At 39.2% G+C, this 27149-nt stretch overlaps 1 protein-coding gene across 2 annotated transcripts in view; it reads right to left on the reverse strand.

Annotated features, from left to right (window-relative positions):
• Positions 1–7586: 7586 nt before the first annotated feature.
• The window catches only part of itgb6 (integrin, beta 6), a 90070-nt gene continuing 70507 nt past the window's right edge, over positions 7587–27149 (reverse strand). For both annotated transcript variants that reach the window (XM_043693848.2, XM_043693845.2), the window contains exons 14-16: positions 20826–20945; positions 9983–10149; positions 7587–9589 (exon numbers count right to left, since the gene is read on the reverse strand). In XM_043693848.2, coding sequence (XP_043549783.1) covers positions 9494–9589; positions 9983–10149; positions 20826–20945 — 383 coding nt within the window. In that variant the 3' untranslated portion in view covers positions 7587–9493. The remainder of the gene's footprint in view (positions 9590–9982; positions 10150–20825; positions 20946–27149) is intronic.

The following is a 27149-nucleotide window of genomic DNA, read 5'->3' on the forward strand; positions in this document are numbered from 1 at the left end:
AACCAGTTTATAATCTTAGCTGAAAACAGTTCACTCAACATAGATGGATAATTAAATTTATAGACCTTGCCCACCTCTATGATTCAGTTTAAGATCTTACCTAGTTAAGGTCATGGCAAAACAGGAATTTCATCCACTTAGTACACAGATTTGTAATATGAATAAAAATCCAGTTTCACTATGTGTAGATGGAATTGAACCCATATCCTGCGATCAATAGTCTGGGATACTGGATTACTGGTTAAATCACAATGTCACTACAGTTTCTCTAAGAACTACCTCTCCCAACTTGACCTCACTCTCCAATGACATCTCTGACTTGCCTAAACTGATCCCCACTCCTGATCCAACTACACATCCAGCAAACCACTTTCACACCTTGCCTATTTACCTACGTCTCTTTTATCAACTTACCCATTAGCCCATTTACTCATCTGGTCATTTATCAAATTACCTATCAATTTACTTACTGAACTTACAGCTTCATCCACCTATGCACTTTTCCCATCTTATCCACCTACTCAGTTATCTGCCTATCCATTGACTCGCTCCCCCAATCAAACATTCATCCTCTCACCCTTTCACACATCATTAACTGACACTTAAACTGGACCTTTACATTGACTATATCGCAGCTAGTGCCATAAAAAGAGAATGGGTTCTGACTTTCCCTAGCTCTATTCTCTTCCAATGGTGTTTCCCAATGGATGCTGCATTCTTGGTAGGTTGCTGAGAAAGTACACAGCAGAACTGAGAGCGTGGAATTTTCAAACATTGTGGCAATCTGATTACCATAACTGCTGCATAAATGATCTGTGCTATGAATGTGTTAATGTGAAAGGAAAAGAAATGTAAATTTGAATTCAGCTTTCAAAGCTATGACTTGACATTTAACTGAGAATACTCATGACAATTCTGTTTATTCAACAGTGAAATATATGCAGAATATTTTTATCAGGCTCCACCATAAAGACATGGAAAATGTTGATTTTTCACCACAAGGCTTAATCTTTTCAAAAGGAATTTGCAGGCCCAAAAAAAATTACATTCTGTCTGTTTAATAGATGTCCCCTTTTAGTCAAAATCACTACTTGTTTCAATCAAACACTACAATCAGAGTTTCAACAGTAGGTTTTGGTATTTCAATTTCAGTACAAGCAGATGCTATGAAGCAGAAATGCACATCATACCAAAAATGTCAAGTTCTGATGTTTTGCTGCATTCTTTATAATTCTGACAAGTTAAATACTAAAAATAAATATTTTTCCAAGAATGTCACTTAAGTTGCCCAGTTTCCATGTGAAGCTCTCAGAGGATGTGTAGTCAGTTTATATGATCCAATACAAATTTCGTAGTTTTTTTTGACAAATTGAATGTTCTCTTCTGTTACGATCTATTCTAAAGGTCTGTTTCCAGCATTCTAATGTTCCATGATATGTAGTGAAATCTATACCCAGAGCACTGACAAAGCTATAAACTTCAAAAGATTATAAAAGAGGTACATTTTGAAATAACCAATATGATGTTGTGGGGAGAGGTGGGGTTTAAAATTGTGTAGGACTTACAGTATGGATTAAATCCATGTCACTTATTATCTTGCAGGCACTATGGTATATTGGTGCTGCCTGTTTGTTTAAATAACTGCTCTGTGCAACCACCTCTCACCATTCATTGTTTGCACATGCTAATAGGAGGAGCAATGTTGCAAGTTATTAAGCTACTTTAAAAGTTGCCAGCACTGCTTAAAGTATTGTGTATGGAAGAAATGGTCGGTGTAATGGATAAAGCCAGTCTGGGCTGTGTTACGTTGACAATGACCAACATGTGAGACAGTGTGCACCAATATTTTGAGACAATATACTTGATGGCAAAAGTGGAAAGCAGGTGGAGTTGGGGTTAGGAGGCCCTCTAAACAAGTCAGAAGGTAGTTGGAACAAGGAGTAATGCACCAAGAAGATGGGTGTAGTGAAGGAAGAAGTTTAATGAAATTTCAGGAATTGTCAAATGTGCTATTAACTTACCATGAACCTCATTGACTGTTCAAATTGTTATAGCCCTATCATCAGCATACTAACAATCTGACATTCAGTACAGAGCTCTTCAGTTCATATACTTTACCTTCATGTTCACACATTGCACACTGTTGCAAGCTTTGCACCATCAGTTCAGCTTACACAGACTAGAACTATTTGGTCTTGACAGCCATATAGCCAAACATATACTACCGATACTCACTAAAGCACTTGCTTCTTTGTTGCATGAGAAGGTTTTGCAAAGACAGTAGGCAACAACTGAAGGAGAACTGCATCCACATATTGAACCCTCATGGTGGAGTCAGTGATGATTACCATGGGAAGGGCTATCACTTCGGTAGACTCATTGGCTAGCTGAGGTGATCGACAGAAGTGTTGGCCCTTGACTGGAGGAGGACTGTATGGAGCATAAGTCTTTTCTCAGGATGTGAAATGCTTCTGTTTGCCAACAAACAGCTACAGGCCATGTTAAGATGAAATAGTTTGAGGACTGGCCTTCAAGGCCCACAGCTGCTCCAAGGCCATCTGCAGTTTCCCCAATTGGAGGAAGGATGGTAGCCATCCACCAACCATATTTTGGCCACTTTGCAAGTACCTCCATAGGGGAGGCAGCGGCACACATTACATAAGCACTAAGAGAATGCACAAGGACAGTTCATTTATTTTTGTATCTATATCATTGATTCTATAAAAATTAGATCAAAATGTACATTTTGTGGAGTTAGTTTTGTGTCATAGGAAAGATAAAACACAGGACTGCTGATGTATGGCTATCCATAGTAAAGGTTATTGGTTTTGCTCCAAAAAAAAGCCATTCAGTGAGTAACTCCTAATCCCATTATATAACATTGAGGCAAAGTTGTTTGGTGTCCTCCATTTTGTTTTAGGTGTGTTCTGTTGTATGAGATTAAGGCAGGGCAAATGGTGAGGTGTGATTTTCGCAAAGGCAGACCTCCTATCAGATCACGCTTTCATACTCACCAATATTTGACATGACTTTTCTGCGATGTAACTGTATCAGGAGTTTAAATGTATGCTGAGTTTGCAACATTTCAGCTGCTTTCTGAGATTGCAGCAGAGCTTTGTAGTTCATCTCATTTTAAAATGTATAATAAATACCAATTGTGATCCAATTCCATTGGTTTCTTCTTCAACTGGCTTCTTCAAACTAATTTTACAATGCTGGATAATTGTTTGGAGCTACTTTTTGACTTCTTAAAGATTGAGAAGTACTGGGCAACATGAAAGTTTAATTATCCATTTAGAAATGGTAAAAACGCTCAACAAAAACAAACATTTATCCCCTATTTTCTTCAAGTTCCACACATATCCAAGTAGTTTGTTAGAGTCAAGAAATATCAGTGAGTGTTGGAGATGATTATATTTATATAAACCAATTAATTGCATTAACCCTTTCACTGTCAGTACTCCCTTGAAATATGAATTCTTGCCTTTATTGCACACAACTCAAAGTATGGTTTATCAAACTCAATTTTGATAATTATCGTGTTGTGTGAAAAACTGCATAAACTCTCAACTGGAATTTACCTCTGTCTACTCACTCCCTGAACTATCTTGATCTACACTTTCTGGCAAGGACTCCATTCAATTGTTACAGTTTCTCTGTCTCCCTTACATCTGTTCTGATTCTGTAACTTCACACGTCACTGCTTCTGAGATGTCATCTCATTCTTCAACCAAGGATTCGCTTCAAACATAGTCAACCAGTCTAACCCATTTACCATACTTCTGCTCTTACTCCTTCCTCTTCCTCCCTAAACTAGAATGAGGATTTCTTGACTTCACATACCAACTTACTTTCTTCCACAATTAATGGCTTTGTTCTCCTAAGTCAAGCAATATCACCACCAAAGACATCTTCAACCTCAGCATTTGAGGGAGCCTTTCCCTCTGCGACACCCTGGTCCACTCCTTAATCATCTCCAGGACTTCATTCCCTATGGAACCTTTCCATTTAAGTACAGGAGATGTAACAACTCCCCTCTCACCTCCTACTATCAGCTCTATACATCAGATGACTACATGTTAATTGGATGATCATTTGACCACTCTTTTTTAGTCTGTAAATGCATCTTGAGCCTCTGATTGCTTGCCACTTTAATTCTCTGTCCCACTGCCAATCTACACCTGTGCCTTTAGGCTCCCAAACTGCTCAAAAGATTCTCAAAGAGCCGCACTTCATCCTTGAATTAGACACTTCATAACTTTTTGGAATTAATAATGTGTCTGGAATGAAAACAAAATCAGAAGTTAATGGAACCCAGCCGGTCAGGGTTCTGAAGGAGGGTGACCTGACTCTTTATGGGTGACCTCATCCATAAAACAAGTTTGAGGTATGAAGGCCCATGGTCAATGTTCCTGCCTTGTCAATTAAGGCCCTTATGTATGCAAGTAATAACAACTTAAAGGCTGTAATCGACCTGGGCTGTGATTACTTCACCTCCAGGTGAGATGAGAAAGAATTAGTCTACCAAAGTGGTAAACTAGTGCAGGCATACTGTCTGTTTAGTGGGATCTCAATCTCCTCTGTTTTGTGCAAAACTGAAATAATGGACGTTGGACAAGGGTTAGCCTCTGGGAGCCCAACCCCAGCCTTCACTTCATATTCTCCTATCTAGTCGTCTTGTGACTCCCAATCCAGTAACCCCAATCCCACGTAGCACCTACATTTCTCAGTGGTGATCCTAAGTTTTACAAGGAAAAGGTGGAGATGTCCTAGCAGGAGCCATGGTCTCTCATCGTACTTCACAGTTCTGGAGACAGGGAATGCTGGTTGACTAAAGAAATTGAGGGTTTGGTTAAGAAAAAAGGAAGCATATGTCAGGTATAGACAGGATAGATCCAGTGAATACTTAAGTATACTCCTACTTCCTTTATACTCTAAGAGGGAAATCAGGAGGGCAAAAAGGGGACATGAGATAGCTTTGGCAAATAGAATTAAGGAGAATCCAAAGGGTTTTTACAAATATATTAAGGATAAAAGGGTAACTAGGGAGAGAATAGGGCCCCTCAAAGATCTGCAGGGCAGCCTTTGTGTGGAGCCACAGAAAATGGGGAGATACTAAATGAATATTTTGCATCAGTATTTACTGTGGAAAAGGATATGGAGGATATAGACTGTAGGGAAATAGATGGTGATATCTTGCAAAATGTCCATATTACAGAGGAGGAAGTGCTGGATGTCTTGAAACTCATAAAGGTGGATAAATCCCCAGGACCTGATCAGGTGTACCCATGAACTCTGTGGGAAGCTAGAGAAGTGATTGCTGGGCCTCTTGCTGAGATATTTGTATCATCGATAGTCACAGGTGAGGTGCTAGAAGACTGGAGGTTGGTAAACGTGGTGCCACTGTTTAAGAAGGGTGGTAGACAAGCCAGGGAACTATAGACCGGTGAGCCTGACCTCCAGTGGTAGGCAGGTAGTTGGAGGGAATCCTGAGGGACAGAATGTACATGTATTTGGAAAGGCAAGGACTGATTAGGGATAGTCAACATGGCTTTGTGCATGGGAAATCATGTCTCTCAAACTTGATTGAGTTTTTTGAAGAAGTAACAAAGAGGATTGAGTGCAGAGCAGTAGATGTGATCCATATGGACTTCAGTAAGGCATTCGACAAGGTTCCCCATGGGAGACTGATTAGCAAGATTAGATCTCATGAAATACAGGGAGAACTAGCCATTTGGATACAGAACTGGCTCAAAGGTAGAAGACAGAGGGTGGTGGTGGAGGGTAGTTTTTCAGACTGGAGGCCTGTGACCAGTGGAGTGCCACAAGGATCGGTGCTGGGTCCTCTACTTTTTGTCATTTACTTAAATGTTTTGGATGTGAGCATACGAGGTACAGTTAGTAAGTTTGCAGATGACACCAAAATTGGAGGTATAGTGGACAGTGAAGAGGGTTACCTCAGATTACAACAGGATCTGGACCAGATGGGCCAATGGGCTGAGAAGTGGCAGATGGAGTTTAATTCAGACAAATGCGAGGTGCTGCATTTTGGGAAAGCAAATCTTAGCAGGACTTATACACTTAATGGTAAGGTCCTAGGGAGTGTTGCTGAACAAAGAGACCTTGGAGTGCAGGTTCATAGCTCTTTGAAAGTGGAGTCATAGGTAGATACGATAGTGAAGAAGGTGTTTAGTATACTTTCCTTTATTGGTCAGCGTATTGAGTACAGGAGTTGGGAGGTCATGCTGTGGATGTACAGGACATTGGTTAGGCCACTGTTGGAATATTGCGTGCAATTCTGGTCTCCTTCCTATTGGAAAGATGTTGTGAAACTTGAAAGGGTTCAGAAAAGATTTACAATGATGTTGCCAGGGTTGGAGGATTTGAGCTATAGGGATAGGCTGAATAGGCTGGGACTGTTTTCCCTGGAGCATCGGAGGCTGAGGGGTGACCTTATAGAGGTTTACAAAATTATAAGGGGCATGGATAGGATAAATAGACAGTTTTTTCCCTGGGGTCAGGGAGTCCAGAACTAGAGGGCATCGGTTTAGGGTGAGAGGGGAAAGATATGAAAGAGACCTAAGGGGCAATTTTTTTCACGCAGAGGAATGAGCTGCCAGAGGATGTGGTGGAGGCTGGTACAATTGCAACATTTAAGAGGCATTTGGATGGGTATATGAATAGGAAGGGCTTGGAGGGATATGGGCCAGGTGCTGGCAGGTGGGATTAGATTGGGTTGGGATATGTGGTCGGCATAGATGGGTTGGACCGAAGGGTCTGTTTCCGTGCTGTACATCTCTGACATCAGCCTCTGATTGGACAACAGGTCCCAGTGGACTAACTTCCGGCTCCAGTTTCTCAATTCTGTTTGGCTTTCCAATTAATGGAAGATCCAAAGGGATTTCTGACCAAAGTAAACCAAGTGTTTATCTCCAGGAAACTCTTGCTTTTGAATTTAGTTTGGAAGAGAAAAAATGCTATTCTCGGTTGGCCCTGATGTTCAGTTTGCTGTCTATTCTGCTACTTGTTTCCTGATTCAATGTGGACTGACAGTAATCATGAGCCCACTAATAAATACCATATTGAAGGCAATTCCACATCTATCCTTTCTGTTCCCATTTCAAAGAGTTTACCAAGTCTTGTCATGTTATTGTCCCTTTAATATCTTATGCTGATTATTCTTTATATTTGTAGCATTTATATGCTTTTCTGTTACATTTTGCATATAGATTCTATTATCTTTCCATTACTGCTATTAAGCCAATTGATCTATAGTAATCTGGGTTTATTTATCTAATTTTAAATGTAGAAATCATAGTAGCTGTCTACGGGTTCTCTGGTACTATTCTGTTTTCTTAGGTTTTTAATACAGAAATGATAAGCAAGTCTTTGCTATGTCTTCTCTATTTTTAAAATGCACAATGTGATTATCAATTATTAATTTCATTAATTTCCCCTTTTTTCTTATATACTTTTACTCACTATATGAGTAAAACTGTAAATACAACAGAAGTCACTGCTTATAAGTTTTGCTCTATATTTTTCCTTAACTATTGGAATATCTTCAATAAACTTTACATATAGAGAAAGTATGACCATGAAGTCATAATAGTTACATAATAATTTTATTGTGTATACACTAAATTCTATCAGATCAAGTTCCATTGTTCATAATTCTAATGGATGTGCTAACCTATTTGAAATCAGTAGGTTACATTTCCATTAAAATAGTAATTTAAAACAAAGATGTTATGTGTTAATACAATAACATTTCAGAGAGCAATTTTCCAAAACTGTCTTTAAAAACATAATATGAACATATTACAGTAGTAGTTTCAAATTGAGAATTGATTTTTCTACAGAGAAAATATAGCACTCCCTTAGTCTTAAGAGTTGGGTGATTATAACCACCTTACAGTCATAGAGTTATATAGCCCAGAAACAGATCCTTTAGTCCAAATCATCCATGCTGACCAGATATGTTTAACTGATCAAGTCCCATTTGCCAGCATTTGACCCATATCCCCCTCAGCCCTTTCTGATGAAGAGCTTATGCCCAAAATGTTGACTGTCCTGCTCCTCGGATGCTGCCTGACCTGCTGTGCTTTTCCAGTGCAACATTCTGACTCTTCCTATTCATATACCCATTCAGATGCCTTTTAAATGTTATAATTGCACCCCCTCCATCACCACCTCTGGCAGCTCATTGTATACACGCAACATCTTCTGCATGAAAAAGTTGCCCCTCTGGTCCCTTTTTTTTATAAATTTTTTACCTCTCACATAAACCTATGCCCTCTAGTTTTAGATTCCCCTACCATGGGAAAATGACCTTAGCTATTCAGCCTATCTTTGCCCCTCATGATTTTATAAACCTCTATAAGGTAACCTCTAAGCGCCTCACACTCCAGGGATAAAAGCCCCAGCCTATTCTGCCTCACCCTATAGCTCTAACCCTCTAATACAGGCAACATCCTTGTAAATCATTTCTGAACCCTTTCAAATTTCACAACATCTTTCCTAAAGTGTAGAGACCAGAATTGAATGCAGTATTCCAAAAGCAACCAATGTCCTGTGCAACTGCAACATGATGTCCCAAATCCTCTAGTCAATGCTCTGACCAATGAAGGCAAGTGCCAAATACCTCCTTCACCACCCCGTCTACCCTTGACTCCACTTTCAGTCTCATTGTTCGGCAACACTCCCGAGGGCCTATCGTTAAGTGTATAAGTCCTGCTCTGATTCGCCTTACCAAAATGCAACACCTCATATTTATCTAAATTAAACTCCATCTGCCACTACTCGGCCCATTGGCCCATCTAATCAAGATCCCATTGTACTCTGAGATAACGTTCTTCACTGTTCGCACCATCACCAATTTTGGTATTCAGCAAGATTGACTGGAAACAGATTTTTAAAGTGAAATGGTGCTTTTTTTTTGATTTCCTACATATTTATGACTTTTACCTGATACTTGAATCTCTGTAATCTTTTCTCGGCCTGTAATCCTGAGAGCTCTGGAATCCTGCACATTTTGGTTCTTGCACATCCTCTGGTTTGATAATTACACTCTTTTTGTAGTCATCCTTTAAGCTATATAGGTCCTAAATTCTGAAATTCTTCCCTACAATATTTTCATTCTCTCTAGTAAGCTTCTCCTTGAAGGCATTCTTTAAAATGTCCTATTGGGTCACATAATATCTTGTTTTCTGCTTGGTGTCAAATTTATTTGATCTCAGTTCTGTGAAGTGCCTTGGGATGTTGTACAATGGTAAAGACATTATATAAATACAAGTTACTATTAAAATCTCACAACCATTCTAATATATACAAAAACGTATTCAAAATATACACATGGTGTTACAAATTTTATGTACACTAAACAGACAAAAACCTAAAACATGCTTATAAATTTTGATAATTGAGATAAAAGCAAACATAAAAGTGCATCACGTCCATGAGTTAAACTTACAATTTTCCAATAAATTAAGCATTAATTCCCAATTGTAGTAACTTCCTTTTTTCCATAATTTTTATAGGTCACATTTTTAAATGTGGAAATTGACCCTCTGTAAAGTGGATTCGTGCCCTGAAAATATAATGATACATTATGAAGTAACAGAAATTTATGCACTTACTTATATCAAGTTAACCCATTATAAGTGAATTCCTCAATTGCCATGGCAGGTTTATAGCACACTTGGTATTTATGACTTTCTTTTCATTGTCATTTCAACTGATTGTAACGCCATGTCAATGGGAATAATAATCACAAACCTAATCTGAAAGTTACAATTATCCATGTTCATTTAACAACTAATAGCATATTTCCATTCTACCCATAAGCTTTATCTATCCTGCTTATTAGTATTACAAAATATGTATTGCATCTCTCAATTTCTTAGGCTTTTACATATTTACTGTCTATATTAAATTCAAAATGGAAATTAACAGTAAGACATTATATATTTTAAATGCATACCGTTTGCCACTTAGCTTTTGCTCGTTCTGCTTCAAATTTGGCCACTTCTTTGCGATCATGAATGGATATAAACATCTTCCAGATACTGAGGATAACCAAACCGACCACAAGGATTGCCAAAGATATTCCCAAAACTATCATCATTACATTTGGAGGCAAGGGGCATTCTGTAAAAAGAAAACAATATTTCAATGTGTAAGAATTGTTAAGATGCAGGATGTTTATTTTTGTGCTGAAGTGGTCATTAAACATAAGAGTTAATGACAGAGAGTGGGAAATCAAAGTGAAATGTAATGTTGGATGCAGTACACTGTCATCATACCGATGTAGTGTAAGTCTTATTGCATCACTTATTACTTAAAGATTATGGTGAATTACTATATGTACTCATGTAAAAGCCAACCCTAGACTGTCAATGCCAAAAATGTCAGAACCAAAGTATAATTCAGGAGATGTTAATGTTACTTTGTGTATACTTTTAATAAAAATGAGCACCAGTAAATAAATGTGTAAAACATTTCTATATTTCAGTTTTGCTTTTATTTATTCAAATTTTTAGTGTTCAAATTACAGACAATAATTAATACAAATTATTTTATTATTGTTTTAATTTAATTCATTATGTTTCAATTTTTTAAAATTTGATTTAGGCCCAACTCAAATATGCATATCAACCACATCATCTTTGATCTGAAATCTTGGTCTGAAACATTCACCTTTTTACATGTATATATGCAATAGTTTCCTGAACTAACCAATACTGATATTACTTTTTATATCTGAAAACCACCAGCTGTGAATAGGCAGGAATTGTCTCTGATAATTAAGGCTGCCAATTCTGGTTGTACATATTTCTGAATCACAATCTCCTGATGTCAATGTCTCCACCCTCACACTTCTGGGTAGCCACATCACATGTCTGATTTCATGGTGCTTTCCTGCCATGCCAAAAGTAAAAACATAGACTTTTTGTTTCCCAACTGAATGATTCACAGAATCATCGAATCCCTACAGGGTTGAAGCAGGCCATTCAGCTCAAGTCCACACTGATCCTCCGAAGACCATCCCTCCCAAACACCCCCCCCCCCCCCCCAAACCCTGCATTCCCCATGGCTAATCCATTCCGCCTATAAATCCCTGGATACTAAAGGCAATTTAGCATGGCCAATCCACCTAAACTGCACACCTTTGGCTCGTGGGAGGAAACCAGAGCACCCGGAGGAAACTCAGGTAGAAACAAGGAGAATGTCTGTGGTGTTTGCACAGTCGCCTAGGGGTGGAATTAAACCCAGGCCCTTGGTGCTGTGGGGCAGCAGTGCTAACCACTGAGCCACCATGCCACTCTATTTTTGACTGTTAGTCATGAAATCTTTTTTCCCCCATATCAGATTTCCTACAAATATGTTTGCACAATATTTTCATTGTTTCTATAACCATTTTCCTGATTGCTCTCAGTAATGTTTTAGACATTAATCTTTTGCTCCTGGAGATGAAAAGGAAATCCTTGAGCCTGAACAATTCTTATAAGAAAATCAGCCTGATTAGTTGAAGATGTACTTGATCAGGAGAAGAGATGATGTTGATGCGTGTCATAGTTAGGCATTCATTCTCTCAGCAATAAGATTTCCTGAGTGTCAAAAATAGTTGGTACCATTTCTGATTAACATGATTTGCTGCCTTGATTCTGAATTTGATTGACAATTCTCTGCTAAAAAGCTATCTGATCCTGGTAATAACTTTGGATAGCCTGTTAATTCTTTAGTCAATGCACTTTACTCATGGGTATCGGATATCCAGATCACTGGGGTGATGCACTAATTGTCTATTTTCATACAAACATAGATATAAAGCATCTGGCAAGAGACTGGGACTTATTTTTCTGTCAGTTCAGGAAACCAGTTAATGTTCCAGTGAATGTTAAGTCATTTATTGATATCTAGAATTAAATTCTAGATTTTGTTTCACATCTATACAATTTTAATCCTTACAATAAATATTTTAAAATTGAGTTACAGAATTTAATAATATTGTACTGTTTGCTCAATAAGAGATTTAAAGGACACAAGCTTGGCAGTACTGTTGCAAATGAGAGTTTATTATTTATCTTATGCACACTGCCTTGCATATTTCATGCAAAATAAGCAGGCTTGTCTATGCAAGCTAACTATTTCTCAAGAACAAATGGAGTTGGAATAAAGGTTGAACCGTAAAACATATAATGTTGTAGTACTAGGACCAGAAATTTAAAGTGATTTCCTTTTATAACTATTGTATTTGATGCCCAACATTAGATCTCACGTTGTTACTGACTGTAATCTGTGGACTGCAGCATAGCCTTAAAATATAACTTCCTAAATACGGCTGCACTTAACATCACCTGTCCCTTCAAGGCAATAGGTCACTGAAATTCTATGGGCAAATGATCTAAATACACTAGTATTAAATGACTGATTCTTTTCTCCTTTTATGATTGCTTTACATTTATGTTTAAAAAATGGTATGTTAAAAAATTATGCTTGGAGTGTCAGAGTATCACACCAGACATACAGCTTTTCTATCCCTAATGTATGAAGTACATGGGTTTGAGAGAGGGACATTTTTTTAGAAACAAGAGTGTGGTGCTGGAAAAGTACAGCCGATCAGGCAGCATCAGAGCAGCTGGAAAATCAATGTTTTGGGCAAAAGCCCTACGTCAGGCTTTTACCCGAAACATCAATTTTCCTGCTCCTCGGATGCTGCCTGATCAGCTGTGTTTTTCCAGCACCACACTCTTGGCTCTAATCTCCAGAATTTGCTACTCACTTTCGCCAATTTGTTAGGAAGCCAAGCAGTTGTGTAGAGAATGCAGTATGGTTATGAAATAGAACAGGCAGGTGAGGTAGGAGCTAAAAAATAATTGACGAGGACAAGAGGCACGATTAAATCAATTGCAATTGTGAATTGCACATGACACAAAGATAGCAGGAATGTATGTTGTGAAACTAACATAACAAGGATAAAAAAGTACAAACTAGGAAGAAGAATAGTCCATTTAGCCCTTTAAGTCTGCTCCACCATTTATTGGACCATGACTGGTCTTCTAATTCAATGCTGTAGTCTGGTTTTCTCCTCTTGATGCTCTTAATCTAGAAATTTATCTGTTTCTTTTCAGGATATATTCAGTGATTTAACCTCCATAATTGCAGACTGATGATGGATAAAGTGAATTGGTAAAATTTTAGATGCAGTACAATGTAGGGAAATGTTAAGTTGCTCACTTTACAGAAACAATAAAAAAAAAGGTAGAGTACTACTTTAAACATTGATCAGCTGCAGAACTCTAAGGTACTGAGGGAACTGGGTGTTCCTGTGTATGAGTCATAAATGGATAGTATGTATACGGCAAGCGATTAAGAAGACTAATGGAATGCTTTACTTTAAAAGAAGAGGACTTGAACAAAAACATAAGGGTGTTCAGTACACAGGGCATTTGTGAGACCACATCTTTATAGTGCGGTGAAGAAGGCATATGGCGTACTGGCTTTTATTGGTAGAGGAATTGAGTTCCAGAGCCCTGAGGTCATGTTGCAGTTGTATAAGACTCTGGTGCGGCCGCATCTGGAGTATTGTGTGCAGTTTTGGTCGCCATACTATAGGAAGGATGTGGAGGCACTGGAACGGGTGCAGAGGAGGTTTACCAGGATGTTGCCTGGTATGGTAGGAAGATCGTATGAGGAAAGGCTGAGGCACTTGGGGCTGTTTTCATTGGAGAAAAGAAGGTTTAGGGGTGACTTGATAGAGGTGTACAAGATGATTAGGGGTTTAGATAGGGTTGACCATGAGAACCTTTTACCATGTATGGAGTCAGCTATTACGAGGGGGCATAGCTTTAAATTAAGGGGTGGTAGGTATAGGACAGATGTTAGGGGTAGATTCTTTGCTCAGCGAGTTGTGAGTTCATGGAATGCCCTGCCAGTAGCAGTGGTGGACTCTCCCTCTTTATGGGCATTTAAACGGGCATTGGATAGGCATATGGAGGATAGTGGGCTAGTGTAGGTTAGGTGAGCTTGGATCGGCACAACATCGAGGGCCGAAGGGCCTGTACTGCGCTGTATTCTTCTATGTTCTATGTTTATACTGTGTACAGATTATTTAATGAAGGATACAAATGCATTGGAGGTGGTTCGGAGGAGGTTTATTAGAATATCTGGAATGAGTGGAATAAACACAAAGTGCTAGAGAAACTCAGCAGGTGTTGTAGCATTTAATATGTTATCATTTCAAGTCTGATATGACACTCCTCTAGAATTGAAATCCGTTGCAAAATGGTAGTTGTTATACTTTCATTAGAGTGAGGGGAACAGGTGGTGCAGAGGCCCTGTGCAAAAGACAAAGAGGTCCACATTGTGGTGAACAAGAAACAGATGCAATATGGGTGTAAACTAAAGTGTGGTTGGGAAAAAGATGGGTCTTCTCTGCTGTGAACAAAGTAAACAAGGTGGATGGGGGGAGAAAAATGTAAGAAAAATGAAGGATAGATACTATGCGAAGTTGTGAGATTCAACATTGAGTTCTAGAGGCTGTTAAGTGCCTCAGAGATGTCATTCCTAAATCCTGTCTTGTGCTTTGTTGGAACATTGCAGTAGCCCAAGACAGAAATGTTTGCATAAAGAGGAGAATGGTTTATTGAAATAACAAGCAACTGGGAAGTGTTGGTCATTCCAATAGACAGAGTGGAGGTGTTCTGCAAAATGATCACTCAGGCTGCATTTCATCTCATCAATATAAAGGAGACCATATTGCAAACAATGAATACTTTAAACTAAATGAAAAGGACAAATGACTCCAGAGTCTGACTAAATAACATCTGTCCTCAATTTTTCTGACATTTTTCTTTGCCCTTCCCACTCCACTCACTGCCTTATCTTTTTACAGTTCCTTTCTGACTTGGTTTTGCATAGTCTTTAACATGGTGGACATCGACAGGATGTTTACTGTTGTGGGTGGGTCCAGAAAAAGAAGAACCTGCTTGAAAACCTAGAGCTTGCCCTATTAGGACAGAAATGAGGATTTTTTTTTTCTGCTCTGGGTGAGGCTTTGGAACTCTCAGCCTCAGAAGGCAGTGGTGAGAGGGTCACTGAATATTTGTAAGGCAGAAGTAGATAGATTCTTATTAGTCAAGACAATCAAAGGTTTTTAGGGATGGATGAGAACATGGTATTCAGAACACAAGCTAATTAACTATGATTTTATTGAACATCTGAGTAAGTTGAGGGACAGAATGGCCTACATCTGCTTGTCATTCATATGTTTTTAACATTAGAGAGGGATTTGTTAGGTTATTTTAAAAAGTGTAGACAGGGGTTCATTATCTGATACCTGCAAATGGTAAGTTTTAGGCCTGTGATAAGTTGAGCTAGTGATTTGCATTTATTAACTAATTGACTGGATAGATATTAAGAGGAAATTGGTGCTTGTAAATCATGTTTTTAATTAGAAATATGGATGAATTGGTGGTAAAACACAGAGGTAGCTAATAGCATCTCTGCACAGAAAAAAAGAAAAATGTCAAGTGAAAACCAGTGGGACTGGTGTGTATAGAAAGAGCGGTATGATTGAGTAGTTCATAAACTTTGTCCATGGACAGATTGTCTTGGTTTCTGTTTCACTAACTGGCCTGGATCCAGACTGACAATGGAGGACAATCTGGGGCAAAAGCACTTATGAAAATGATAAGAATCTTTGGAACTGAAGAAGGGTCAGTGAACTCGAAACATTAACTTTGCTTTCTCACCACAGATGCTACCAGACCTGCGGAGTGACTCCAGTAATTTCTGTTTTGTTTCTCACGGATGTTGTCAAGCTTTTTGAGACTTATTGTAACCACATCGAAGCAAGTGGAGAAAATTCAATCCCACTGAAAACAAAGTGCCAGAGATGACAGCGGGTCATGCAACATCCATGGAGAGAAAGGAAGCAAACGTTTCGAGTCTAGATCACTCTTCTTCAAAGCTGAAGTGTGGAGGGGGCAGTAGTTATGCAATAGTGGGGAGTGGAGGTGGTTGGATTGTTGTGGGAGAAAGGATGTTGATAGTTCAGATTAAGTGATCGGAATGTGAGAAAGGCAGAAAGTGTATCTAACTGCCCGACTAAGAACATACAGTCCCAATGAAGTGGGGGGGAGGATTGAGAGATTGATAGAGAATGTAACAAGCACAGCAAAAAGAGAAGGAATGGGTTCACAGTTTGAAGGTGTTGAACTCCATATTGAGCCCCAAAGGTTGTAAACTGCCTAGTTTGAAGATTAGATGTTGTTCCTCCAGTTTATGCTGTGATTTGCTAGAGCATCTAAGGAACACTACATTATTCTTCAAATCGAGCTTAAAAGATTTCTCTACAGGCATTACTTTATATCCACAGATTCAACAAAACACTCAAGCACAGCAATTGTTTATTTACTTGGAAAAGGCAGAGAAGGATTCAAATGGGAAAAAAACAAGTGAAACAGATGGAGTTATTTATTTCTGTTTCTTTGTCTATATTCTTTGTCTATATTCTATATTCTTTTGGAAAATTGGCAGCAGACAGCAAAATCGCTGATGTATTTCAAATGAATGGACAATTTCATGGGTAAGCTGGAATATTGTTTAGCCTTTTTTTGTTAGAAATTGGATTTGCCAGTTACATTTGTTGTGCTCACTGTGACTGAGAAGACAATACCTGACTGAAATATGTGGAAAAATTTGTTTTCCATTCTGTTCCTTGCTAATGTTTGTTGTGATGGTTGATTATTGAGAGAAGTTTTCTTTAAATTGTCATTATTAGTAATTATCAGTACTAGCTTTTGCTCACAATGTGTTAATTAGTATATTCACTGTCTGTTCTCCAGGAATTTGTTGTTGTTAATCAAGAAGACATTTCAGCTAATCAATGGCAATGGGACTTGGAGAAATGCTGCTTAAATGTGATACAGCATGTGACAGACACAACTTGTACAAAGTGCAGGATTCATATATGTTAGAATTTGCTATATTTTCATTTTCCAGCCATAACATGCAAATATTTTCAGCTCCATACTGGAATGTGACATATGATGTACATATGGTGTTGTGTGAGTCATAGAAATGTACAGCATTGAAACAGCTCTTTCGGTCCAACTTGTCCATGCCGACTAGATATCCTAAATTAATCTAGTTAAAAATCACACAACACCAGGTTATAGTCCAACAGGTTTAATTGGAAGCAGTGACTTTCAGAGCGCTGCTCCTTCATCAGATGGTTGTGGAGTACACAATTATAAGATATAGAATTTATTTGCTATAAATTCTGTGTCTTACAATTGTGTACTCCACAACCACCTGATGAAGGAGCAGCGCTCTGAAAGTTAGTGCTTCCAATTAAACCTGTTGGACTATAACCTGGTGTTGTGATTTTTAACTTTGTGCACCCCAGTCCAACACCGTCATCTCCTAATCATAATTTAATCTAGTACCATTTGCCAGCATTTGGCCATATACCTCTAAACCCGAATATTTATCAACTCATGTAGATGCCTTTTAAATATTATATTTGTCCCAGCCTCCACCACTTCCTTTGACAGCTCTTTCTTTACACGCACCACCCTCTGCATGAAAAAATTGCCTGAGGGTCCCTTTTAAATCTTTCCCCTCTCACCCTAAACCTATGCCCTCTAGTTCTGGTCTCACCCACTTACTATCCTCCATCATCACTTGTGCACTTATTTAAATTATCTGCGATAGCCATTCCTTCAAAGCAAATCTACGGGAAACTATAAACCCCTAAACCCTCTCCAATCATCAGTTCGTATTTAGGACTTTGGCAATTCTCAAAGCAAATTGGGACTGGGGTTTTCAGAAATATTGGGAATATTTGGTAAGAATTTGCAGCTGATCTGATTTGTGAACCATCGATAATAAGCTTGTAGGGGCGGAGTGGACATCCCAGTGGTGCAGTGGTAGTGTCCCCACCCCTGAAGCAAGAGGCCTGGGTTCAGAACTCACCTGCTTCAGAGCTGTTGAAGTTGATTGGAAAAATAGATTAAATTTAAACAAATAAGACTGTAAATTCCTTTTGTGGCACAGTGGTAGTGCCCCTACTCTTGAACCAGGTTCAAGTCCCACATGCTCCAGCATTGTGTAATAATATCTCTGAACAGGTTGATTTAGAAAAATAGGTTAGATTTTTTAAAAAATTGCAGATTTGTGAGACTAATGAATTAGGAGTACAGAAGGGTTGAGCTTAGAAAGGGAAAGATTTTTCCAGATATTTTTGTCACATATTTTGTATATTTCTCAAATAATAAATATGAATGTCAAGGGATCTCTTTTAAAGCCTTGATTTTTCATGACATAAATCATGAAAATTTGTGCCATAAATTAGCACAACCATAAAACAGCAAAACAAAAATTCAGCTTTATTTCTAGAGAGTGGTAACATTTAAAAGTAAAGAAATTATGTTCAGGCTGTATCAAACCTCGGTTAGATTACCATTGTCACATTGTGTGCTATTCTAGTCACCATATTTTAAAAAAAGATATAGAGGCACTGGAAATGGTGCAGAATTTTGTAGAACTAATATCATAAATTTGTGGGTATAAATAATTGACAGCTTCAGCTCTTTGTTCTTGACAAAAATCTAGGGGTGTGACCCTCAATAGAGGTATTTTAAAACATGAAAGGTTTTGATTGCATACAAACAGAGAGAATGCTTCCTCTTTGAGGAACAACATAAGGCTTGTCACCAAGACATCTAATGGACAATTTAGAGGGAACTTCTTACCTCTGGTTGAAGTTAAGAATGTGGAACCATGCAGAGTCTTTGAAGTGATCATAGATAGTAAAGATTTATTTGAGGGAAAGCAGGACAAGCTTATGAGGGAGAAGAAAATAGACTGTTGTGATGATAGATTTAGGAAAGGAGATGTGGGAGGTTGTGGTGAAAGGTGGTTTGGATGGAGTTTAAACAGGCATGAGTTCTTGGGTCAAATAGCCTATTTCTGTTCTGTATATCCAAAGCAATCCAATGTCATCCTGTGACTTGAATATACAACTCTATCCTTCCAGTTAGGTTCTCAAAGATCAATATGCTAGGAAGTACAATAAATTATGTTGATGGGAGCAGGAAGCTTTAAAATATACAGGATACAGTATGGATCCAAAAGTGATGATAAATTGGAGTATCTTTAAGTGATTGGAAATTAGTAACTGTGGAAGAGCAAAGAAGTTCAAATATGTACATCCCTAAAAAGCATCTGTACAAAAATAATCTTAGGCTAATGGGTTGTTACTCTTTATATCAAAGAAATTGGAGTACAAAGGAAAGGAAGTTATGTTTTATGTGTGCAGAGATCATCTGGAGTACTCTATTTAGATCTGGGCATCAAACCTCAGGAAGAATATTTCAGTCTTGGAGGGGATGCAGCTCAGAATCACCAGAATGACACTCTGATTAAAAGCATTTATTTGAGGACAGGTCATTAAAAACTTAGTTGAAAGAAATTTTATTTTATAATAATGTCAAAGATGGCTTCATTGAAGCATTTAAAATGTTAAAGGGATTCAATGTGTAACCACAGATGAACTACTTCTATTTGTGAAAGAAGCCAGAACTAGAGGACACAACCTGTAAATTAAAGTAAGGTTTTTATGAGGGAGCTCCCATTTTACTGACATAGAAGTACAAATCTGGAATACTTTCCCTCCTAAAGACTGTAAATGCTGATTATGTGAAATTTCGAAGATTGCCATTGACACTGTTTTATTAGACCATAAGATCGTAAGAAATAGGGACAGGAGCCGGCTGTTCATCCCTACAATCCCACTGCACCATTCAATAGGATCATGGCTGATCTAACATTCCTGATATCCACTCTTCTCCATTTTCCACGTAACCCTTGATTCCCCTATTGATCAAAAATCTATCTGTCCCAGCCTTTTCCTATGTAAGGACTCTGTCCCCATAGCTTTTTGTGGCAAGGAGTTCCAGAGACACTCAAGACTCTGAGAGAAGAATTTCCTCCTTGTCTCAGTCTTAAACGGACAGTATGCTCTCTGGCCCTATATTCTCCCATGATGGGAAGTATCCTCTTAGTATTTACCCTGTCAAGTCACTTAAGAATCTTATGTCTCAATGAGATCACCTCTTGTTCTTCTAAACTCCCAGTGAGTAGTCTCTCAAATTGTTTAGCCTTTGCTCATAAGGTAATCCTTCTATAACCAGGGATTGTCCTACTGAATCTTCTCTGAATTGTCTTCAGTAAAATGATGTCCTCTTAAATAAGGGGACCAAAATTGCTCACCGCACTCCAGATATGGTCTCACCGCGAACATCTAGTACACTTGCAGTAAGACTTCCTCATGCTTATACTCCACCTCCTTTAAAATAAGGTTCAGCATTCCATTACCATTAGTTAGGTGAGGTTATCAATGGATAAGGATCAAAGTCAGGGAAGTGGAGATAAGATGTAACTGGAGTCAATTTAAGGGACTGAATGGTCTGTTGTTCTTAAATTCCTTATCTGATGGCTCATACTAACTTCATAAAATTCTGTAAGAAGGTACATTGTCATCTCACTTGCCAGTTGGGATCAGTAATTTTTTAAAAATAATTAATTTTATTGTCAGCATAATTCTTCACTGGTCCCATCAATGAAATTAAGTTATTTTTGAATGCTCAGTATTTAATTTGAGGTACTTAATTTGAAATCAACCAGATTATTCCACAACCTAACAGGTTGCTAAGTCTTGCCTTGCAAATGTGCAGCATCCAGTGACGTGAAAATGAATGAAATAGCTCAAGTCAAAACATTACACAGGTATAAACTCATGTATTATCCAAGCTCACCTGTTTGTTCAAGATCATAAAGAAGTGATCTTCCATGTTGATCATTAACAATACGGAATGATATTGTGCAGTCATTGCCACTTTTCAAAGAACAGTAGATTGATTGGTTTTCTTCAAATTCTGGAAAATAGTTTGAAATGTATATATTAAGTTTCTTTTTTATTTAAATCTGTGAAATCACATCTATTGCGCACTGAAATAACTGCACAGGGGCTGGTATCCCATCACCAAGTCACCCTTTATTTACTTGTACACAGTACAATGGCTGTGGCCTGCCAGCCAGCCAGCTCAGTGTCAGTCCCCTCAACTTAGGAGATTCTAAATTCCCTCTTATTTTTTTTAAATAATTTTATGAAATGGTACAAAATATAAACAGTTAACAATAAATGGTAAGCAGTGGTTCACAAAAGATTATTTACAGGGGAAGGGGCAGCAAGGCCAAATCCCAAACTCCACCGTTGGGAAATGATGACAAACCTCAAATCCCACGGTAAGTCAGCAAAAAGGTAACAGTAACAAACGCATACAATACAGTCCAATCAAACAAACAAACCAGTGTATAGAACATAGATACCCCAGGCAACCGAGGAAACCCTCTGCACCTCCCATCTTCCGGCCACAAGGCAGCCTGCCTCTCCACCCCTTCTGGCTCTGTCCGCCCTGATACATCTTCTGGCCACCTCCAAGGGCAGCCTGTTTATATATTTTTTTTAATTTTAACCAGCACAAATTACAACCGAACAGTTAACAGTGAACAGCTGTATACGAGAAACAGCAATTTACAGGGGAAAGGGGCAGCGAAGCCAAACCCAGTTCACCGTTCACAGGGTGAACTTCAAATCCCACCTTATTATATCAAAAAGGAAATAGTAAACACAATTACAAACAGAGAGTTCAATAAACTGAATAATAAAACCGTGCATACATCACAGACACCCCTGGCAACCCAGCAAACTACCCGTCCCTCCTGGTCTGGCCACAAGGCAGTTCCACCCCTACACCCCTTCCGGCTCTCGGTCCGCCCTGATCCCCCTTCCGGCTCTCGGTCCGCCCTGATCCCCCTTCCGGCTCTCGGTCCGCCCTGATCCCCCTTCTGGCTCTTGGTCCGCCCTGATCCCCCTTCCGGCTCTCGGTCCGCCCTGATCCCCCTTCCAGTCACCTCAAGGGCAGCCCCCATTCATATATCTTTTTCTTATGGAGAGTCCTGGACACTGATCTAGCTCCCTCAGAGCCAGCTCTGAGTCAACAGAACTCCTGTTTTCTTTGTTTTAATTTTCACTTTTTCCCCCCTTTTTTTTGGTTTTCTCCCCCACACTACTACCTAACAGCAGAAGTGCTTTTTGGTCAGCCAGGGCTTCCTGATTGGCCCAGGTTAGCAACCCCAATCAAGGACCTCATAGTCAACAAGGACCACCTGTTTCAATCACTACACACACTGATCATAATCTTGAATGATTGCATTTGAATTTTCAAAAAAACCCATGTAATATTTCTTCACAACCCAACATTTATAAAATTTCATTTTCTACACAAATGCTTTGTCACAAAGTGTTCTCAACTGTGGTTAACTTCAATAATTCCCGTGGGTAGTTCATCAGCATTTGTATGTATCAACTTTCTTCAATAAAATTTTATGTTACGTATAACATAAGATGTAGAAGTTGAATTAGGCCATTCTCCTGCCTTATCACTGTAACCCTTGATCCCCTTACTAATCAAGAACCTATCTATCTCTGTGTTGAAGGCATACAGCTCCACAGTTCTTTGAAAGTAGGTAGATAGGTGGTCAAGAAGGTGTATTGGCATGCTTGCCTTCATCAGATGGGGCATGGAGTATTAAAATGGGCAAGTCATGTTGCAGGTATACACAACTTTGGAAAAGCAACATTTGGAATATTGCACACAGTTCTAATTTCCACTCCACCAGAAGGATGTGAAAATTTTGGAGTACAGAAAAGGTAAATCTGGACATTGCCTGGTTTGGAAGGGATTAGCTATGAGGAGAGATTAGAAAACCTTGATTTGTTTTTAGTTAAATGCCGGAGGCTGAGGGGATGACCTGAAGTTTTAATAAGTGGCATGAATAGTTAGAGTCCTTTTCTCAGAGTAGAAATGTCAATTGAGGGCACATAGGTTAAAGGTAAAAGGGGGAAAAGGTTAAAGGATAAATGAGAAGCAAGAATTTTAAACAAGGATGGTAAGTGTCTGGAATGCATTGCCAGCAAAGATGCTAGAAGCAACATTTAAAAGGCATCTTGACCGGTACATGAATAGGCAGGGAATAGAGGGCTAGACTGTGTGAAGACAAAGGCTTTATAAAGCTAGCATGTGTTGGCACAGGCTTGGTGAACTGAAGGGTCTGTGCTTTACTGGTCTTTGTTATCTTTTTTCAATGACTTGGCCTCCATAGCCTTTTGTGGCAATGAGTTCCACAGATTCATCACCCTCTGGCTCAAGAAATTCCTCCTTATCTCAGTTCTAAAGGGTTGCCCCTTTACTGTGAGGCTGTAACCTTGGGTCCTAGTCTTTCCTCCTAGTGGAAACATCTTCTCCATGTCTATTTTATCCAATGTTCTGTAAGTTTCAATAGAATCCCCCTCATCCTTCTAAACTCCATCGAGTACAGACCCAGAGCCCTCAATATTATCTCATGACAAGCCATTCATACCGGGGATCATTGTTGTGAACCTCCTTTGGACGCAAGCACAATCTTCCTTCGATAGGGAGCCCATAAATGCTCACAATATTCCAAATGTGATTTGACCAGAACCTTATTCTGCCTCAGCAGTTCATTTCTGCTCTTGTATTTTCGCCCTTTTGAAATGAATTCTAACATTCTAGGAGTGAGTATTAACTATTTCAGAAACAACTTTCTTCAGTGCCTAATAGCCCACAATATCTATGATATAATACTGTCTATACTTTGTTCAAATAATATGCCCAGATTATGTTACATTGAATGGATACTCATACAACCAAATGACTGGGAAACCTTTTGAATAGTCTAGGTGCTGTGATTGTAATGAGGTCAGCCAGGTGGACCTCATAGAATTCCCTGATTGGACCAGATTAACAGCCCCAATCAGGGAGCCCTGGCTGACAGAAACAGATTCTGCCCTTTGATGTGAAGGGCAGTGTTTGTCACTGGCCACCCGGGTGTTTTCCTATCTTCCTGGTGGTGGAATTTGAATAAAGATTCATGCACTTTGTGTCTTTCACTGTGTCTCACACCTGCACACACACACCATGGGTGCTGGGGAAAAAAGTAAGCACTACCGCACTTAGGTGGTAGTGTGGAGGTTAAATTAATATTTTAAAAAAAGAAAAAAAAAAGAAAAAAAAAACAAAAAAGAAACTGATTCTGTTCACTCTGAGAGCTGCCTCAGAGGCAGCCGGATCAGTATCATAAAAGGTGACTTGGTGATGGAATACTGGCATCTATGGAGTTATTTCACCGAACACCCTCTGTGAAAAAAAGGTTTTCCTCACATCTTCTCTAAGCTTAATGCCTTTACCTTTTAAAAAAAAACATGTCAGAGATTCTGTTCACTCTGAGAGCTAGCTCTGAGGAAGCTGGATCAGTGTCGAGGGCTTTCCATGTGTAAATTAAGGGTGACTTGGTGACAGGATATGGGCCTCTGTAGAGTAACCTCACCAGGCATTTTCAAAATTAAAAAAAGGCTAAAATGTTTGAAATGTTTTCATGTGAGAACTTCTGACTGGAAAATAAGCAAAAAATTATAATGTCGAAGTCAAGTTTGTTTTTAACTTGTGTGACTGTCATTCCATTTCAATGAAAGCTCTTTCCATCCATTTGATATTTGTTCAATTACAAATTTTGTACAATAATAAATTTATATTGATTTTCTTGTTACGGACATTTCAAAACTTTATTCATTAGTCAAAATAATTAAGTTCAACATTTGTCTGTTTAAGCATTGTATTTCATTATCTCCTTTGCTGTTATCATATCAATTCTACTCATACTTTATCGATGAAAATTCATACAAAGTACATTTACAATTCTTCAATATTCATAGTCATGTATGAGATGCTCGGTGGGACTGAACATTTATAAAATTAACCTTATGCTTTTTATCATATTCTGTTTCATGAGAAAGTATTTTTTGGTCACGGAGCCCTTGACTCTGGGAGTAGATCACGGTCAGTTCATTGGCTTTGCAGTGTCAAATCGAGGGTGAAGGGCTAATGCAGTTCAGGGATGTATAGGAATCGGTCAGGAAGCTGGGCACATTTTGCTTGGGGATGTGCAGTCATTTCAATTGAGGAGACAGGCCACATCAGTCTGTCTGGTGCAGACTGTCCACACAAACTAAGGTGGGGTGAGGGCTGAGTGAGGCTGTTGTCACAAGACTGAGCCTTGACAGGTTAGTTTTTGAGACTCTGGGCTGGGGGTTTTGAGGGCAGCAGAATTTATGTGGAGGTGGTGGGAAATATGGAAAAGCATGGCTAGGAAAGGTGGAATGAAAGGGGATCATCTACAGTTGGGAGCACTGTACCTTTCAGAGAGTTGTGAAATTTTGGAGGGGTCTACAAATGACCCTCGAGGCATGATCACCTCAGATGCCAGGGACTAGGTGGGATAGGTAAGCAGGAGATGGATGGGTATTTGTGAAGTGTGAAGCCTGTGGGGTTAACGGGATGGTCTATAGGGAACAGGCCAATAAATCCTCATAATTGGTTTCCACCTTCCTCTGCCTCCCCATATGTCTTAATGTAATCCCCAACTCCACACATGAGCATTCTGAGCCTGCTCAGATGTGGAGTTTGTTGACTCTGGAGGTTTGGTTGATCGGCTGTTGGGGGTGCTCGGGGAGGGGGTTGGTGCTTAAGAACATTAAGAATAGTGGAAAAGGAGACACGGAGGTGTAAAACAGGTGTAAATGTTTGCTGTGAAAAGCAAAAATGTGTTTGCTCTACCTGATAGCAAAGCCAACAAGGCACAAAGAAGACAGTCCTGAGGAAAGATCAGTGGACTGAAATGTTAACATTGGTTTCTGTCCACACATTCTGCCAGACCTGCTGAGCTTTTCCAGCAATCTCTGTTTTGTGACAAAAAAGACACAGCTGAGGGAGGGTGGGGCATGTAAGAAGATGCTATGCAGGCAGATCACATCATACAAAGTGGATCAGGGGAGCAGAACAGAGTGCAGAATACAATGTTATAGCCACAAAGAAGCTAGAGAGAGCGAGCGAGAGAGACGGACAGAAATCAACATTAACATTTGAGAGGTCTGTTCAAAAGTCTGGTAACAATGTGGAAGATGCTGTTATTGAATCTGTTTGTACATGTATTCAAATCTTTATATCTGCTGTCTGATAGAAGAAGGTGGAAGAGAGTACAACTGGGGTGGGCGGGGTCTTTGATATGTTGGTTGCCTCCTGAGGCAGTGGGAAGTATAGATGAAGTCAATGGATGGAAGGCTAGTTTCTGTGATAAATTGGGCTATGTTCACAACTCTGTAATTTCTTGCGATCTTGGCAGGCCGAGGATAGGAACTGTAGCATGAAAGTAAGGCGGCTTATTCCAGTGGTACACTGAGTGGCCATTCAGTTTCTGTTTGGTTGCATGAAGCTTATATGAAGCTCAACACAAGCTGAAAGTAAGTAAGTATTGAATCTCACCTCATTGATATGCTATTTCCAATCCTCCAATACACAGGATGACTACAGTGATAATTCCCAAGATGAAAGTCAAAGCTGGCACCTGACGGCTGCAGCTTGCCACTTGCTCCTCCAGGTCTCCATCATGGACAGTAGTCCTCAACATCTCTGTCACATTCCATGGCCAATGACTGCCTTCATGCCCATCCACAGAGGATGGCATTGGTAGCATTGCATTCTTGTGGCACATTTCTAACCCACTTATAATATAGTGGTCTAATCCAACGCTGCACTTTGAAGTGCAGCTACACTTTTCACTGCACGCAGGGACAAGTGCCTACCTTGTAGATTAGGCCAAGGTGCATCTCAGATCTCCGCACATGTTCTCTTACTGCTCATTTGCTTTCCATCTAGTTGGAAACTCAAAGCCTTGCCTTATTTTGTGGTTTGCCACACCATCAAAAACATATAGGCTCACTGTATTTCTTTCTTACTTTGCTATTTAACACAGATACAAAGCAAGGTAGCGTGTCCTGATAGACAAGTGATCAATCAAGTGGGTAGACATGTTGTACAGCACTGTCATTTCAATGTTATACCAACATCATTTGCTTGCAGCAAAGAAATGGATATGTCTCAAATTCTAAGCAGTGTAATTCTCAGTCAGGTCAAGGGTGACAGTCTACTGTCAGAGGGTCC

This window comes from Chiloscyllium plagiosum, unplaced genomic scaffold (assembly GCF_037043375.1).
Source record: "Chiloscyllium plagiosum isolate Xiang-an unplaced genomic scaffold, Cpla_swu_hap1 HiC_scaffold_7, whole genome shotgun sequence".
In the NCBI taxonomy this organism is placed as follows: domain Eukaryota; kingdom Metazoa; phylum Chordata; class Chondrichthyes; order Orectolobiformes; family Hemiscylliidae; genus Chiloscyllium; species Chiloscyllium plagiosum.